This window comes from Lactuca sativa, chromosome 9 (assembly GCF_002870075.4).
Source record: "Lactuca sativa cultivar Salinas chromosome 9, Lsat_Salinas_v11, whole genome shotgun sequence".
Classification (NCBI taxonomy): domain Eukaryota; kingdom Viridiplantae; phylum Streptophyta; class Magnoliopsida; order Asterales; family Asteraceae; genus Lactuca; species Lactuca sativa.
In genome coordinates, this window is record NC_056631.2 from 4,073,527 (window position 1) to 4,091,968 (window position 18,442).

General features: G+C 31.0%; 3 protein-coding genes across 3 annotated transcripts; 1 reads left to right on the plus strand and 2 right to left on the minus strand.

Annotated features, from left to right (window-relative positions):
- Positions 1-12,079: 12,079 nt before the first annotated feature.
- On the minus strand, positions 12,080-13,221 carry LOC111920968 (uncharacterized). Its single transcript, XM_023916545.3, has 2 exons — positions 13,015-13,221; positions 12,080-12,865 (listed from the first exon to the last, which is right to left on the minus strand). The coding sequence occupies exons 1-2, from the start codon at positions 13,086-13,088 to the stop codon at positions 12,313-12,315; spliced, it is 627 nt and encodes a 208-aa protein (XP_023772313.1). The 5' UTR covers positions 13,089-13,221; the 3' UTR covers positions 12,080-12,312.
- A 786-nt stretch (positions 13,222-14,007) lies between these two features.
- On the plus strand, positions 14,008-14,971 carry LOC111920962 (uncharacterized protein At5g01610). The gene has a single exon (XM_023916534.3). The coding sequence runs from the start codon at positions 14,200-14,202 to the stop codon at positions 14,734-14,736; it is 537 nt and encodes a 178-aa protein (XP_023772302.1). The 5' UTR covers positions 14,008-14,199; the 3' UTR covers positions 14,737-14,971.
- Positions 14,972-17,071: 2,100 nt separating this feature from the next.
- LOC111920942 (protein SENESCENCE-ASSOCIATED GENE 21, mitochondrial) lies at positions 17,072-17,866 on the minus strand. Its single transcript, XM_023916510.3, has 2 exons — positions 17,681-17,866; positions 17,072-17,539 (listed from the first exon to the last, which is right to left on the minus strand). Exons 1-2 carry the CDS (start codon positions 17,749-17,751, stop codon positions 17,329-17,331), a joined length of 282 nt encoding a protein of 93 aa, XP_023772278.1. The 5' UTR covers positions 17,752-17,866; the 3' UTR covers positions 17,072-17,328.
- Between the last annotated feature and the right edge of the window lie 576 nt (positions 17,867-18,442).

An 18,442-nucleotide genomic window follows, 5' to 3' on the forward strand; every position in this document is an offset into this window, starting at 1 on the left:
TAAAACCGGTTTCGAGTCGAGCTTTTAACGAGCCGATCCCGAGTAGCTCGCGAGTAGCTTGGCTCGTTTGCACCCTTATTTTTAATGTTAACAGTATAATTTTATTCCGAATATTAGAATTCATTTCTTTGTCGTTAAAAAAAACAATATAATTTTATTATATAATGCTACTTTTAAATGTTGTTGTAAATTATTTTTAATCTACTTATTTGAAACTCTTAATGATTATAAAAATAATTTGAGAAATTTATTTTAGTTAATTTGGGATTACAATTTAGGTTTTTCATTTAACACAATAATTTATAACTTTAAATTATTTACAAAATAATCTTTGGATTTTCTTTTAAGTTTTATTGAATTTCGATTTAAATTAGCAATGGTTCATATACAACTGTTGGATTAATGTATCTAAGCTCATAATGAAATTGGTATAAACATGAAAATAGAAACAAAATTCGTTACCCTCATAATCAGAAATAACTAGAAATGATATTAGGTGAAAGAGAGAGAAATGTTTTATTTATATATTATGTGATTAATATATAAATTGAGAATAGATAATTGATATGTAATTTGTTATGTGATTAATAAATTAACATGAGATCGATAGTTAAATAATGGATTTGTTAATTTATAGGGTTAATAAATTAATAAGAAATCAATTAGAATTAATTAATTATTAATCATAATTAATCTGGAATTAATTTGAGATTAATTAAAGATACAAGGGGTGAATTGTAATTGTTCAATAGTTGAACAAAAGAAACAATTCTAAAATATCCAAGGGGTGAAAAAAATTAGGAGTCTTTCTAGGGATTCTAGAAGCCTCCTGGTTGCATAAAAGGAAATTATCTGAATTAGATTAAATCTATTATTTAATCAATTTAGATTCTGCTTTGTTTGCATGTTAACTAAACTATAAATAGGACCCTAAGGCCATAAATTTTCGTTCATGACATTCATAAGAGTGTATTAGGAATGAAATTTCCTTCTCCCCCTCTCTCCTCTCCTCTTTCTAAGGTTTCTAGGGTTTTAGGTGTGAGTCATCAGACGCACGAGATTTCTAATGCTAGCTTTCCAAAGCTTGTTCAAGAAGGATTTTATTGATTATTTACAACGATAATCAAAAGGTATGTAAACCTTAATCCATTTATGAAATTCGCAAATAGTAGAGTATTCATAGGGTTCTTGAAGTTCAATTGTTTGTTGCAATCAATAGAGAAAACTTAGATCGAATAAGTTGTATTTGAACTTAAGGTTAAGTTTTTCCGTCACATGATTTTTAATATAACCTATAAAACCTATCAACAACAACATATTCAAACTAAATTAAGTATATAATATATTAAAAGTTTAAAACACAATTTTATATAATTGTAAAACATGTTATTTTAATATTGAAGTTTAGTTAATTTAGGATTCAAAATTAGGTTTTGCATCTATTTAATATTTTTAATCAATTTATAATCATTATTTGAAAGAAATTAATGTTACTTTTAAATGTTGTAAATTATTTTTAAGCTACTTATTTGGAACTCTTAATGATTATAAAAATAGTCTTAGAAAATTTTCTAGTTAGTTTGGGATTACGATTTAGGTTTTGTACTTAACACTATAATTTATAACTTTCAATTATTTACAAGATAGTATCTGTATTCTCTTTTAAGTTTTATTGAAATTTCGATTTAAATTAACTTTTTAACATTATATTTAAATTAACAATTTAAATATTCTGTACAAACTATTTAAATTTCATGAATTTAAAATTGCAATGTTCATAACAACATATTTAAACTAAATTAAGTATATAATATATTAAAAGCACAAAACATAATTTTATATAATAGTAAAAGATATTATTTTAAGATTGAAGTTTAGTTAATTTAGGATTACAATTTATGTTTTGCATTTATTTCAATATTATTACCCAATTTATAATCATTATTTGTGAGAAATTATAAAGTCATGAGAGTTTCAAATGAACGCGATGAAAGAAAAAATGCTTCTTTTATAGTATAACTAGACGAATTCCCGCGCGTTGCGCGACAGAGCTTAAAAATATATTGTTAGAATATTAAAAATATATATGTTTATAATGGTTATGTTATTAATATTAACTTTGACATAATATTTTTACACTTATATACATATATATATATATATATATATATATATATATATATATATATATATATATATATATAATCTAAACTATTTTGAACAATAATATTCATTGACATCAACTCAACTTCCTCATTAATAGAATTAAATATAATTATCTATTTAGTATTTTTTTTAACAATTGTTATGATTGATTAATTTAAAATTTTACTTATGCAATTATTTTTTAATTTCATTAACGATGTTCATTTAAAATAAAAATTATTTGTAGCTAACGTTATGTAATTTATAATTTGATGCTATTATCATTTAAAATTATTGTTCATTAATTTTAAACCATTTATTATTATTAATAAGTTTAAGATGACTTTTAAGGAACACTTAATATTATTATTCAAATATAAAACATATACAAAATAGTAAAGTGATAAGATTGACAATTTGTATTTTAAAAAAGACTTGCATGAATATTATGACATATCCATGATTTTTATAATTTGATTTTATTAATTATAAATATCGTTCGTTAATGTTAAAACCAGTTATTATTATTTATAAGTGAAAGAAAACTTTTAAAAAGCACTTATTGTTATACTTAAAATGTTAAACAAATACTAAAATATAAAGTGATAAGATAGACAATTTGTATTTTAAAAGAAACTTACTTGGATAATATGGATAATATGACATATCCATGATTTTTAATTAATTATTGCTTTGAAGCAACACAAACATACAAACATATATACAATATTCAATTAAATATCACATTCCATAACATATGATCGATAACATGAATCTGATCTAATTTACATTAAAATTTCAACCACAACATACAATGATTGTATTAAAAAAAATATTTAAACCAATAAAAAAAGAATTAATATATAACAAACTTACAAATTAAAAACTTTAACATAATAACATGGCTCGAAAAATGGTCCAAAGCCTTCAAAACAACACAAAACCTTTAAACTTGTTTTCTTTGTGAATTTTGTATGTGACTGATATTTGTGTTTCTATTCAAAGAGATTGGCCATTTATAGTAGATTATCCATTAATTTCTTATTAAACATATTATATAAGTTATAAAACATTTTAATTGTTAATCATTATTCATTATTAAGAGACTTTTGAGTGGTATTCATTCAAATAGAAGGTTTCAAATGAATATGGATTGAGTAAAAATGCCTCATGGGAGTTTCAAATGAATGTGGTGAAAGGAAAAATGCTTCCTTTATACACTTAAGGTTTATATTTATTTAATCTTATTAACCAACTTATAATCATTATTAAAAAGAAATTGAAAAGTCATGGGAGTTTCAAATGAATGTGGTGAAAGGAAAAATACATAGGAGTTTCAAATGAATGTAGTGAAATAAAAAATGTTTCATTTATAAGTATATATAGATAGATATAGATAGATATAGATATACATATATAGATATAGACTAGACGAATCCTTGCGCGTTGCACACAAATATAATTATTTAATTAAAATAATAAACTTTTACAAATTATGATTTAGTATTTATACATGCAAAAACCAATGTCACTAGCAAAATAAAACATATAGTTAACCTATTAGTTTTATTAACTGTAATAAGTTTATATCATTGGTTATTTCTACAATTAATTGATGATTTTATAGACCATTTTATGTTGTGTAAATTGTATATCAAGCGTATATTGATTTCTATGTCGAAATGATCCTGCCCTCCGGTGTTCCATGTCTGGCCTCGTGTGTATATAGTGGGTGAAAAGTATTGTGTTAACGCTTATATAATAGTAATAATAGCTAGACTATTAATTAATCACGGTTAACGTCAGACTAAACCTTAGTGATATTGATACTAGGTTTTGTCGAAGAAATTGTTTTAAGAGTAACGAAGTGCTGTCCGAGTGCCAAGTCACCACCTAATCAGGTGAGTGCATAATCCATTTCATCTTACACATTGATATGAAGTATTTAAATATAAATTACGTGTTATGTGTGCATATTGTCTGAATACTTGCTGTCTATGCTGGTGAAAGATTTTTATACATGTTTTAAATGATGTAAATTGTATAAAGTATTTTATATCTACAAAATATGTTGGGTAAAACATGGGTAGATGAATGATGAGGGATAAAAGCTGAAATAGAGGAACATTAGTAGTATGGACCTAGTGTCCTATAGGTAAACATTGGCAGCAATGGACCTAGTACCCCATAGATGAGCACTGACAGCTGCGCCACAACCCGTAGATGTTTTAGATCTACGATAAACGTCCTAGCAGCTGCGCTTTAAGGACAGTATCGGCAGCTGCGCCTAATAAGGAGCCTTATGACCATGACAGTAGCGTTTAAAGGTCAATACCGACAGAAGCGCCTCATAGAAAATGTCCTAATTCTGGCAGCTGTGTCTAAGTGATAGGGGTGTTAACGGGGCGGTTCGATTCGGATAGTAATAAAATTGTGAACCGTCATCACGGGGCGGGTACTTCATGTGCACTAACCGAAACCGAACCAAATTAGCAAAAAAACCGAACCGAACCGAACCGTATAAAGGCGGGTAACCACGGTTCGGTTCACGGGTACCCGCTAAATATAAGAATTCAAATACAATTAAAATTACAAACTTCATTCCAACGATTTCTTTCAAAAATTACTAAGTCCAAAGAATTATAAAAACATAATGAAGGTCAAATAACATACATTATAATTGGTATAATAAATATAAAAATAAAAATAGAAGAAAACATAATGTAGAAGTGTAAAATTAGAATAGTCGATCATGATTTTTGTTTGGGATATGGCTAAAAGTTCAATGAAAATGAATTATATATATATATATATATATATATATATATATATATATATATATATATATATATATATATATATATATATATATATATATATATATATATATATATCTCAAGCGGTTCGGTTCGGTTATCCATGGATACCTAAGTATTCAAACCAAAACCGACCCGTTGATACCCGGTTTTTTCGGTTTCGGTTTTTTTATGTTTCGGTTCTTTTCGGTTTCGGTTTTTTTCGGTTTCGGATCGGCCGGTTCGGCTCGGTTTTTCGGTTTTGCGGTTTTTTTGCACACCCCTACTAAGTGATAATATCAACAGCTGCACTTGACCACCGTGTCATTAGCAACAATGGACTTCATGTTGTTTCCTTAGGAATGAATGAACAAGGATTAGCTGATCCTTAGGGTAAATCTTTAAGAAGATAATGGGAATGAGTAATTGGGTTGATTGTTTGATGTTTAAATATAATAATTATATTATTGTGGGTTGAAAACCTTATGTACTCACCAGGTTCCCCAACCTGACCCACTCCAGCTTATTTGTATCACAGGTGTCGATACGAAGCTATTTTACACTGAGAGATTTAAAAGAGATGTAGATCACTAGTGTAAATAAATGTAAGTTCTGTTTATGCTTATGTTCCTGTATTGACGATGACATCCCAATGTTTTAAAATGAATAAAAAAAATACATTTCTTCGGAAATGCTTTGATAATGTAATTTTCATGTTTTTATGGGGACAAACTCTGCAACACTTTTATTAAAAGAGGTACTCTAATTTTTATAAAGCATAAACAAAATCGGTCTTTTCTGGCCGTGAAAATGGGGATGTCACAATTATTTACATTACAAAGTACATTACTACAAGGTAATACATACAGTTTCAAGTACAAGAGAACAATAGTACACTTCACGTAAAGTAGTTAATATAGGGTTGTGAGGCACTACTTCGAGGTATCCACTAGGGTACAATTCTAAGTCCTATAAATTATAACCAGAGTCTCCTGGAGGGAGAGCGTGAATTTGTGTATAGATTTATACGGAACTGACAATCCCGCACCTGAGCTGCTTGCAACAGCTAGGCTGGCAGGCTTGGGGTGACAAATATCATAACATTCCGACGCTTGAAGAACGTCGTAGAGGCCACTAGTCATATCAAGCATGGTTATATGAAACTCACAATAATATCAACTAAAACATTTTCTTACGATTAACACTACTTCAAAGGTTTTATTTTAAGTAATAAAACTACAGTACACTATTTTACACTATAGCTGGTGGATTCCAGGCATTCATACAAGAACATTTTCATACAAACACTACTATAGACGCTACTACATTATTCTGCTTTTCTAGTACGAAGTACACTAGTATAACATACAACTTTTCTAGAACAATCATGATTTGGTTTTATTTATTAATAAGACTACACATTACTATTTCAGAGTACAGAAACATACATACATTTTGGTCTTGAAGTCCTAAGACTACATTTCATTCACTAAAGAAAATATTGGATTTTCTGGAAGTACACTATAACATTTTCAAGGAACACAAACAAGCTTTCGATCTCAAAAACATACTTATGAACTCACCAACTTAAATGTTGATACACTTTCAAAATCACATGTATTCTCAGGGAACCGGTAAACAAGTACACCCACAGGTTTTGAGAAGGCGAAACTTTTAGACACGTCTTTTATACTTTTGCTATACATTTTGATGTCATATAAACTATGTATTGAACATATGTAATTACTACATTTTATCAATGTAATGGTTGCGTTTGTTTTGATTACTATTATGCAATTATTGTGATACTCTACATGACGTCCTCCACCCTTAATACCAGTGCATCTTATTTAGTCATGTTGTGTTAACCCGTTTAATTAAATGAATTGAAATTTGTTTCTTTCAGTGTTAGGTTTGTGTCGATGTCGAGATTAGCCACCCTTAATACAGGTGCATCTTATTTTAGAGGGTGTTTGGATTTGTGTTTCATCCTTAGATGTTATGCAATTAAATGCGACATACGTCCACGAAATGTAATACATACTTGATGATATAATCATCTATGATAAACGTCTACGGACCATCATTTAAGTATTAATTTTTCACTTTTATTTTTTTAAATTATTTATTTATTAATAAAAATAAACACGTTTTTTTCTTTTTTTTAAATGTTTTTAGCATATATTTGAAGTCATTTGTGTGTTTTTATTTATTTTTATGATTTTGTTTATCTTTTTGAAATAAATATTGGTTCGAGTTGTTGATTTCACAATTACAAAAGTTTCAAATCATAAGATATTAAACATTATAATATATTTTTGATCACATTATTTTGGATCATATGAATTATGAATTATATAACTTTGGGTCATAATCAATGTTCTAAATAACGTAAGGTGTGACTTGGCGGCAATGTCAAACTTAAACTTTATTGAGTCGTGGCGAGCCACATCGTTTGTAAACCATGACTTACGGTGACAATTTTGTATATAATTAATAATTATATATATTTTCTACAATTATTCATTTTTATATACATTTGTGACTTAAGGCGACATTTTGTCAAAACTTGACGGTAAATAGAAGCCTTAGAGCCATGATGAACATTTTAAAACATTGGTCATAATTAAATAAAGTTATCGGTTATAACAAATTGGATCATTATATTTTTTTGAGTCATATAATTTGAAGTCATAAAAGATCCGATTAAAAATCATAACATTTTAGATCATAACTTTTTGAATAGCAAAAAAATATATTGAATAATCTCATTTTGGATCATATTATTTTCAACATTATTTTTTTTAAAACTTATATTCTTTTAAAATAAAATGTGATATCTAAACAACCTTATTTTTGAAAATTTATTTTTAAAAAATATGAGATATAACAGATTTTTAGTTTTTTTTGAGTCTTATACTATTGTGTTTTTCATTGTTTTAACTGTTCAAATAATAAAAATAGTTATATAAGATATAATAACAAATAACAAGCTGCTAAAAATTACATAAAAAGAGATAACAATCATGAAAGAAATAATATTTAACTATTTGTAACATTATAAATATCATAACCAACTTAACCTCGGATCTAAGAGACTTACATCTCTATCAATATCAAGTGGGCTAGTCCCACATTTATTATTGTAATTAAAAATTAAAATACATATTTTCAGAATACTATATAAATAGTTGTCATTAAAATTTACGTAATAAATGCTGATATGTACTTTGGATGTATTTATACATCTTGATTTTAAGCAAAATCCACCACCCAACCATTATCTGTTTATCTCTCTGTCTTGTATTTTCATCATCAGTTACCGGGAACAACCTCCCGATTGGTGTTCTTCCCCAAGGTGTTGTTGGCTACAATTTGGATCCCAATAGTCATATGTTTTCTGTTAATTATCTCGGTGGTTATTGTAACTTCCATATAGGCAAATAAAAGGTGAAATACAACCCCATGATTACAGGTGTCATATCCCAAAATCAAATTAAAGGATGAAGTGGCGTGAAGGTGAAAATATCTTTGATTTGGTTCAATATTAAGAACGTGACGAGGAATTCTGACCAACGCATTTAGATGGTTTGCAAATTTTCTAACAGTTAATTATTTCGACAAGTCTCCTCCATGTTACAAGAATGTATAATTAGTTTTTGATGTTTATCAAAAAGAAAACCAGTTATCTTTAGTTCTTTACCCTAATCTTTTTAAACTCCCCGTTTAGGATAATTAAATCATTATTATATTAACAAATGATTAAACACAATAAAAAGAAACTTACTGATGTTAAAATCATAGTTTTTATCTGATCTTACGGCCTTATCATAATTTAATGCAAAAAAGACAATTCCACTCCATCGGATGTTAACAATAACAACTACCCATCAACCCAACTAACTATATATTTCTCTCTTTCTTCCTCATCTCTCAAAAGCCAAAATCCTAACTCAAGAATCTCTACAGCCTCCACTCACCATCAACCAACCACCACCACTCACCCTCGACATCTCCCCTGCCACCAGAAAAAGCAACTATTTGATCTCCCTCTTCAGATCTCCACAAAAAACCACAGTTTTTAGGTCTCCACCAAAAAATACCAAAGGTTTCAGGTCTCAGTAATCTCTCCCACCATAGGTGGGACATGGATGAGAAACTCACCAGAGAAAATGGGGCAGGTCACCGGAGAAGATAGACTTTTTTTTCTCGCAAAAAATAGGAGTTTACCTACCTGCTTTTTTTTTCTTGTTGGAAATATCATCAGAAAAAATTGCTGCCAAACACAACTAAGTAGAGAGAGAGGGGGGATAGTGTATGGGTAGGATTATTGTGTGTTTGTGTTTTTTTAATTAAAATAAAATAATAAATAACAAAAAATTAAAAAAGAATTATACAAAGGTAAAATAGTCTTTTTACATTACTCATAAACCAACACACAACAAAACCAAACTATAGGGTCAACCCGAATTTAAAAAAAAAAAAAAAAAAGTTACGAAGCAAACATACAAATTATTGAAACCACATGGACTATTAACATAATTTACTCTAGTTATTATATAAACTTTTTTATGCGGATGTAGATTATGAGTTGAATTTTTTTAGGGTTGCACGTGTTTATTCTTTATTGTTGGAAACTTGGAACCGTGTTCCTCTACATTTTTTTGAAGTTCAAGTGTAATTTGTTATGTGAATATGGCTTATAATCATCTTTGATATAAAGTACAAAAAGAAGAAACTACTTCATTAAGATCCTCATCCAATTTTTACGATCACCATCTTCCAAGTGAAAGAATCATACGTAAGATCCTCATCCTTACAATCTCAGTTGAAGTTTCAACAATTGATATCACAAATACGTTAGGCTTAACTCAAGAAGACCCATCAACTTCCTATTTTGCTCTTACAAATTTATTTCACAAGCACCATACCGCTAAAAATATAAGCGACCTCACTGCAAAAGGGGTCAAGTAGAGGCACAAAGTAGTGGTACTTCCTAAAATATAATTTAGTATAAACAAAACTACATGATTAGTCTTTGTGGCTTTGCTAAAACAGGTATGATGAAGACAACCATCGAATACCAAAACACGTATGTTTGGTCCTAAGGTTTCAAAATCTTGCACAGTTGTTCTTTTTGTTTAACTCCCTTAGAAATGAGACACTATGTCTAAGTAAAATGACTGAAATACCTACAACCTTTTATTTTATTTGATTGCATTATTTTGTAAGTAAAAAGAAAAAGAAAAAAAAAAAACCCATAATGTTCCAGCCTCGTACCTACAACCAACTGAACCCCCTCGGGCGCCTACCTGCAAACACATCGTTCACCCTCACTGCATGTCTGCACCCACCTACATTCCCTCTCCATCCCCTATACACAACCTTACTCCTTTCATCTCATTCCCTTGCTGGCAACTCCAACCACATATAAATAGATTTCAGCAAGATTTTTTATTTATTTATTTGAAAGATCCACCCTTGATCTTTTTAACTGAGTCACTAAAACATCCACCCTCGACCAACAGATCTGCCGATGGTGAAGATGGGGCAATTTATAGAAAGATTGATTCCATTTCCCATATAAATGATTTTCATAAAGATTTTTGGAAAGATCCCAGTGTTCAACCCCAATAAACGAGGTTTTCATGTTACTGGGGTTTTTATTTTTCCTGGTATAACTCATATAAACAGTTTTTACAAAGATTGATTTTTATGCATCAACCGTATCAAAAGATCGACACTCATAGCACCAACAATCAATTCATCCATGTATCTAATTTTTTATTTTATACATTTTTTTTTGCATACTTGGAAATTGGAATCAGAGTTTCGCTTTAGAACAGATTCTCATATTGTTTTTTTTTTTGAGTTTTGATCTTTAAATTGAGGAGCTGAATGGAATTAAGAACTGTATTATAATTAAATCCCTTAAAAATAAGGTCAACCTAATTATGAATATCAAGCTTAATTTTTTATGATGGTTCACACTTCACATAGAAGAGAGGACTAAGTTATCACATTTATTCATCAATCAGAAAAAAGGGGGATAGGGTGTGAGGCAACGGGTGAGGGAAGACAGACGAAGAAGACATGGGTGGTTTCTAAATCCACGAGTTAGGTGTAAAAATAAGTATAAATAATAATAAATAGTTAAAACTATTAAAGAAGGCATATTTGTCATTTTAAAAAAAGTAACAACTCCATATTTAGATTTAACATCAAAGGGACCGATCATACAACAAAATGAAATCATTAGGAACAAAACACGTATGCATTCTGATAGCTACGCTCACCACACTAGTTTTGATAAACCACATGGACAGTTCCTGTAATTTTTGTCTTTAGAACTAACAAACCTAATAGTGAATTTGGAAGCAGAAATGGATAAGTATTTTATAGTATATAACAGATTTAACAATGTAGATATTTTGACACGATGGAAAAAAAGATCCACAATTTTAACGCTTCACATCATTTGAGAGACGCAAAATGAAAAACACAGCAGCACAGCATAAAACCAATCACCTAAGACCATTTAACCTCACTAAAAATCCCAAAACAATGCAAAATGTAACAACAAATATAAGGTATACCCAACTCAACTAAACTAGATCTACCGATTCACTTATTCTATTGATTATAAAGAATATCCAAAGCAGCTACAAAAGATCAGCTCTGAACCTACCCTACACCTGTAGCTGCTATAAGAAGGAAAATTAGCTACATACTTGTGCACTTGAAAGTTCAATGTTGAATACAATTAACATGTAATTGATGCTTTAAAACCTAAAACCATAATCAACACTCCTTAGATCAGTTGAAATATCTAACTTCGACAATATGCAAATTAAGTAGTATAAGCTGGTATATAAACATCATTATAAGTTCAGTACACTCCTAGCAATCATGGCTTCAAGTCTCTTCTACTACAAAAGGATAGTATTATGTCAATACTCAATAGCATTGAGCTAAGCCCCTCAAGGTTAAATGCCTATACTACAAGTTCAATGTACATATTAGCAGAAGGTTTAAATACCAAATCCCACACAATAGTTAGCTTATGTAACTAGACAAAACATTCTATTAGCTTCCTATCACACAGATTCAAGTGGTTACATTTCTACCAAGAAGCAAGATGAGCAAAAAGAATTCTTGTTCCATACAAATCATTTACTTTGCTATAAACAAGCATAGCATACACTTATTTAGCCAATGAAAAGATAAAAACTACTAGAGGTTTGCATATACTTATTACTTTGCAGGAAATCAAGGAAACAACAGACACTACCATCCATGAAGTACACATGAAAATCCAACATCATGTATAGCTCTTTTGATTTGAGGATTCGTTTTCTTTTCCTTTGTAAGTTTAGTGCTTCACTGCATGGAGGATGTGGAGAAGGATGAGAGGAATTGAGGAATAGCAAATCAACTCGGTGAACCCAGCCAATCCAAAGAAGATTTGATAGAAACTATTGTAGGTGAAGCAAATCAAACCAGTTTTCATACAGATAAGATAGAACAACAATGACACGGCGGATAGAAAGCACGCAGCGATCCTATTAGAAATGGAAAACATCGAAGAAGACTGCGGCTTATAGATAGAAAGATGGGGAGATAAAGGGCGAGCGTGACTAGCTGAGGGGCTCGCAACATACGGAGCCGCAACCGTAGCGAATCTATTGTAAAAGGAGAACATCGAAGGGTTCTGTGACTTGTAAACATTCACATGAGAAGAGAACGGATGGGTGTAGTTCAAAAAAGAGTAAACCTGGTTCGATCGGAATTCTGGCCTGAGGTTCCCGGTTACAGCAGGATCTGGAAGTCTAGAAGCCGATTTCGACGATTCTTCACCTCCTTTCTTCATCATTGCAGCGCCACCGCCCAATGCACCGCTCTGTGGGGCAGCAGCAAGTCCACGCCTGGAAAACAATTACAAACACAATCATCGATTGCTATATCCAGATCGTAATAAACAGTAGGATCTGTAAAAAGGACTCACGCACATCAAAACATCTGCTTTCTTAACATAAATAGAACGATAAAAATTAGCAAAATCATGTAAAATTACTTGGAAATAACAACGGAAAGCTGGTCGCCGAAGAAAGATGAGAGGCGCTTAGCGTTCGAGAACGAGCGAGCCATTGTTACGATTAACTTCTCGTGACAGAAACTAAATAAATATGATCGGCGCTTCTGCAGAAACTTTGATCGGAGATTAACTGGATCTCCGTTACGGAGAGGATGCGTGAAGGATTGGGATTTGCGTAGGAGGGTTTCCAGAAATGGGCTGGGCCAATAGTTTTATAGAATAAACTCTAATCATAGCCCACTCTCAAGCCCAATTGTTTATTACAAAATGATTATTACAACTACTTTTTTTTAATGAGATTGTATTATTTTTTTGTATTTTTTTATTTGAAGATATTATATAGGAGTATAATCACAAATTTTAAAATTTTTTTTATTTTAAAAGATAAAGATAGCATTATGATTTATATATTTAATTGGAATTTTGAAGAAAAAAGAACAAATATAATATGACACTAGTTGTGAAACCCGTATATTATACGGGTTAATTAAAACATAATGTTAAACATGAGTGATTAAATGAAAAGTTTATTTGAATTTGAAATATGAAATAAGTGAAAATTATGAAAAAAAAAACATGCAAAAAATAAATTAATTAAAGTTATGTGTTTAATTGTTAGAACCGTGTACTAAACGATTTATTATAATAAAATGTTAAATACAAATGTTTAAAGTGTAAATTTAATTGAAATTAAATTTGAAATTAATAGTTATTATAGTAGGTTTAATTTATGGAAACTAAATTAATGATATAGTGGAAATGAATAATAAAGTAATTGACAAGTAGAAAATAAATATATTTCAAAATTATGACAAAATGACATGTTCCCAAATAAATGAGAGAATGACAAGTGACAATAACATTATATGCATATCACAAGCCAATTTGCGAAAGATGGCCCATTTATAGTTTTATTTTATTTACATTTTTTAGTGTTTTTTTTTCTTTTTTTAGAAAAAAAAATTGATGTAGGTTAGTCGGGGAGATCAAAGTTGCGGATAGTCTACAAAGATAAAACCTTTTTCGAATGACGAAATTTCCGATCATATTCTAGCATTCCGATCTCATCGTCCCCAAGTGCTGGCAATTGACAGCACATAAAGTCCCCCAAATTAATAACTAAAATAGCGCATCAAAACCCTAGAATTAAAAAGATTTTCAGTGATGTCTTCGATCATCATCTTCACTTTCTCCATCCTCCTGTTTTCACCCTTTACAGTCTCATCTCTAATCGACGCCACGGACGACGGAGACCATGACAACCTCACTGCCTATGAAATCATTCAATCGTATGGGTTTCCGAAGGGGATTCTCCCTATAGGCGTCACCGGCTACGAACTCGACAAATCCACCGGAAAATTCAAAGCTTTCTTCAACGGTTCTTGTAGCTTCTCTCTCGAAGGTTCCTATGACCTTAAATACAAATCAACTATTGGTGGGATCATATCGAAAGGTAGGTTAAAGGATCTTACTGGGGTTAGCGTCAAGGTGTTTTTCTTTTGGCTCAACATTGTCGAGGTTTATACATCAGAAGACGAGCTTGGTTTTTCTGTTGGCATTGCGTCAGCTGGGTTTCCGATCGATAATTTTGAGGATTGTCCGCAATGTGGATGTGGTATGGATTGCAATGGCGTTGTTGACGACCCTCGAGGTAAGCAATCGACGAAGATCAGAACAAACCCCTTTGTTTCTTCAATCTAGAGATTCGATCATCTGCAATTTCTATTACACGTAGAGACAGACTATCATTCTTCTTTAGCTTTTTTTTCCTCTTTCCTTTGTACTAAGTTTTAATTCCCAGTATGTTTTCTTGCACCCATGCGAATTATGTGCAAATGAATTATGCGTCATTAATCCATGTTGGGTTCTTTTAGTTTAATTTTGTACACTTGATGATCTCAATTGTTCTCCATAAAATAGCTCAGTTTTATATGCCTCTACCATTCTGGATCTTTGTCAATTTTTTTATCTTTTTGACAAAGATAATGATGTTTCCTAGCGAATGCATAGAGAGGAGTCTATATGTTTGTATTTTGTAAGTGTGAGATTGGGGATCAATGTAGCATCTAAAAGTCTTATGGTTTTAGACTTCTGGTATTGATTATGCTATTTGAAATACGCATGGTTTTTGGAACAAAACGTTCGATCAATGTAGCATCTAAAAGCCCCTTTATGAATACAAAATTAGACCCATTACTATGTAGTTTGAATCTTGATTCTTTTGATGATCTTTGAAGCAACTATAATACAAATTAAAGTCTTCTTTTTGACAATCCTTAAACCCACAATCTAATAGTATATGTGGGTCCAATTATATATATATATATATATATATATATATATATATATATATATATATATATATATATATATATATATATATATATATATATATATATATATATATATATATATATATATATATATATATATATATATATATATCCCTCTGGTACAACAAATCAAGCTATGCAAGCTATTGCTCTCTTTGAGAGTTTCTTTTAACATCTTTTAAAAAAAAAATGGTAAAATGTATCATATGAGAACAGCCCATTTTAAATCTTCTCAGGCCAATCATGTGGGAGTAAATCACACCACTATAAATGTACTAAAATCAGCAAAAGGAGGGATGGTTAAGTTCACAATTTAATTGTAATCTTATTCTGTTTTTCTTCACATTATGATTCCATGCTGAAAGTTATCCATGCTCAGCTATGAAAATTCAGTCTTTCTATAATATGGCATTTTAAGATAATAGTATGTTGATTTCAAAATGACGTTCTAAAGAGAAGACCGCCTTGTCATGTTTTTCCTTTCTTATTATACTCTAACAAAATAACATTATCTACTATTAATTAGACATCCACTAATGAGTAAGTAGTTAAACAACAAATATGTCAAATCGTCGATGAGATGACCAACATATTAACAAATTAATGACATGGGGGCCACACGGACTAATTATACTTTTAAACACCAAATGTATGGCTTAAACCCAAATGATTATGTCTAGTTATTTTATTCACACATTCTTGTCTTCTATCAACTTTGCCTATTATATTATACTATATGTGGATGTTCGCCGTATGGGCTATTTGACGACAAATTAAACAAACGATAAAAGCCGGTTTTCATTTTTTTTTTTGAAGTTTCTGAAAACATACGTAACAAACTAACAATGTAAAGACCATGTTGCAAGTTGCTTGTCATATCTTGGAGAAACCCTATGATGAATAATGATTGAGACGAGATTCTATATTTTTTAAACATGAAACACTCGGTTTTCATTTTGGTTGTAGGTGTGACCAGACCAATCCTTATTAAAGATATGATTCATTAGTTCGTAAACTCATTCATTTGTTACGAATCCTACTGATAAACACCAAAATAGACGATATTCCCTCGTCCAAAAGCATGGAGTGCCAAATTTATCATCCGGGTATAGTTAAGAGCCGGATCAATTTTAATTTTGAACCAATCCAGCAAACAACCAAAAATGGTCAAATCATCTAAAATTTACATATTTTTTTTTTCTTGTGTGTGTAAATGCCAAAATGATTAAAAAAAATGATGGCATCATTTTATGTTATTCCTAGTTTTAAAAAGATTTTATTTTGAGGGAGATAAAATGTTGGGTAAGTGTCCCAATTATTGTTGTCGAGGATCAAAGCTCGCATGTATGGTGGGTGGCTCACACATGTGAAGAAAACATGTTCCATACAAGCAAACCACCTCACGCCACATGTCGACCAAACACCATTACATCTCTAACTTAACGAATGTGTTATTGTGATCCAAGTGTTCGCGTTAGGCTTCATTGTATGCTTCATCCGACTTTAACTGGGTCTTTTAAGATTGTCATATAAGTTGGAATTATAGTGATTTTAACAGAGGTACTTTTAATATGCATTAATTTTCAATTTTACTTTACATGGAGAAGCGTTAGACTTGCATATACTTTGCTCTAAACGTGGATACCGGAAAAGTTGAAAAGGACTATAACGATAATCATAAAAGGTACAGGAATACCAGTAAGTAATTAATAGTAGTGATTTTTCATTCTAGAAGGATACAAATATGGTAATTAATAATAGTAAAACGAATATCAAATAGCTAGTCCCATTTATGCTATAGCGGATCAAATCCTTTGTGTTGCTGAAGAAGGTATAATGTATATGTATGTGTTGTGAAATTATGCCATGATATGATAACGCATATCCAATGAATGAGATTTATCGTTTTAATTCGTCGTCGTCTTTTAATTTCTTGAACGATTGTCCAAATTATCTTTAATTAGTGTCTACCAGTTTTCTGTTTCAAGAGCAGTTCACGCAGATCCGCAGCGTCAACTTGATTTGTTTGACCCTCTGGCTTGTAGTAACCTGTAACTGGATCCGGAACCCATGGTGTACTCGATTTCTTCGACTCCTCGCCTCCTTTCTTCATCATTGCAACTCCACTTCCCCTCACACTACCACTTGATGTCGCCGCCGCGTATCCACGTCTATAAATGAATAATTCGACAGAATAATCAGCCAACGTATCTCCATAACATAAAAGATGAAAAAAAAAACAGAGGAGCTATGCATGACGATAGTTAAAATCGTTGAATTACATCTTTTATACACCAATTATAGTAAGTTACCTGGCAACAACGGAGAGTTGATCAACAAGGAACGACGACAGAAACTTAGCGTTTGAGATAGATCGAGCCATTTCTTCAATGAACAATATGAAAAAGAGACTAACTTGAACTCTGCAGCTATAGATACTTCAAGAACGGAAACTTAGGTAGAGCTATTTAGGGTTTCTGTTCTCGAAGGACCTGGTTTTGTTACGATGAGAAATGAAGAGAAACGCCTTGGTATTTATAAGATGACATGGTAAACGCGTGGAGGAACTAGGAAGTGACCGAAAAACAAATTTAAAAAATAAATAAACTTGTAAATGAGGTGGCAGAGAATAATTGAAAGGGTCAGTCAGTCAGTGTTTCATTGACACGTGGACCTGGTTCATCACCAGGAACAAGAGCCGTTCTGTTTTTTGCTATCGACTCTTGACCTAACTTTTCCCATCGTCAACCGGGTCAAAACCTTTCGTCCACGATTTTAGCTGGATAACAATTAAAACTCAATAAATTTTACGTTTGAAGCTAATATTGTATCAGAGGTGATAAAATTTGATTGACTCTTCTACGCTTTTGAGATGCCTTCGCTTGGCATTTCGCCAAATTGTTGGTTGGTATGTAGAGTCACGGTTTTCGCGTGGTTCTTTATAGGTTTTCGCGTGGTTCTTTATAGGCATGAGCAAACGGTCCGAACCGGCCAGAACTGGCTTGACTCGGGAACCGGCTTCGGCCAAAATCAAGAACCGAACCCGTCCGGCGGTTCTACCGGTTTCGGTTTTT

Excerpts from the sequence above, each read along its gene's own strand:
- LOC111920962 (XM_023916534.3), top strand. The coding sequence starts at position 14,200 with ATGTCTTCGATCATCATCTTCACTTTCTCCATCCTCCTGTTTTCACCC.
- LOC111920942 (XM_023916510.3), bottom strand. The coding sequence starts at position 17,751 with ATGGCTCGATCTATCTCAAACGCTAAGTTTCTGTCGTCGTTCCTTGTT. Across the intron at positions 17,540-17,680 it reads CAACTCTCCGTTGTTGCCAG|ACGTGGATACGCGGCGGCGA; the intron begins GTAACTTACTAT and ends ATTCATTTATAG.
- LOC111920968 (XM_023916545.3), bottom strand. The coding sequence starts at position 13,088 with ATGGCTCGCTCGTTCTCGAACGCTAAGCGCCTCTCATCTTTCTTCGGC. Across the intron at positions 12,866-13,014 it reads CTTTCCGTTGTTATTTCCAA|GCGTGGACTTGCTGCTGCCC; the intron begins GTAATTTTACAT and ends ATTGTTTTCCAG.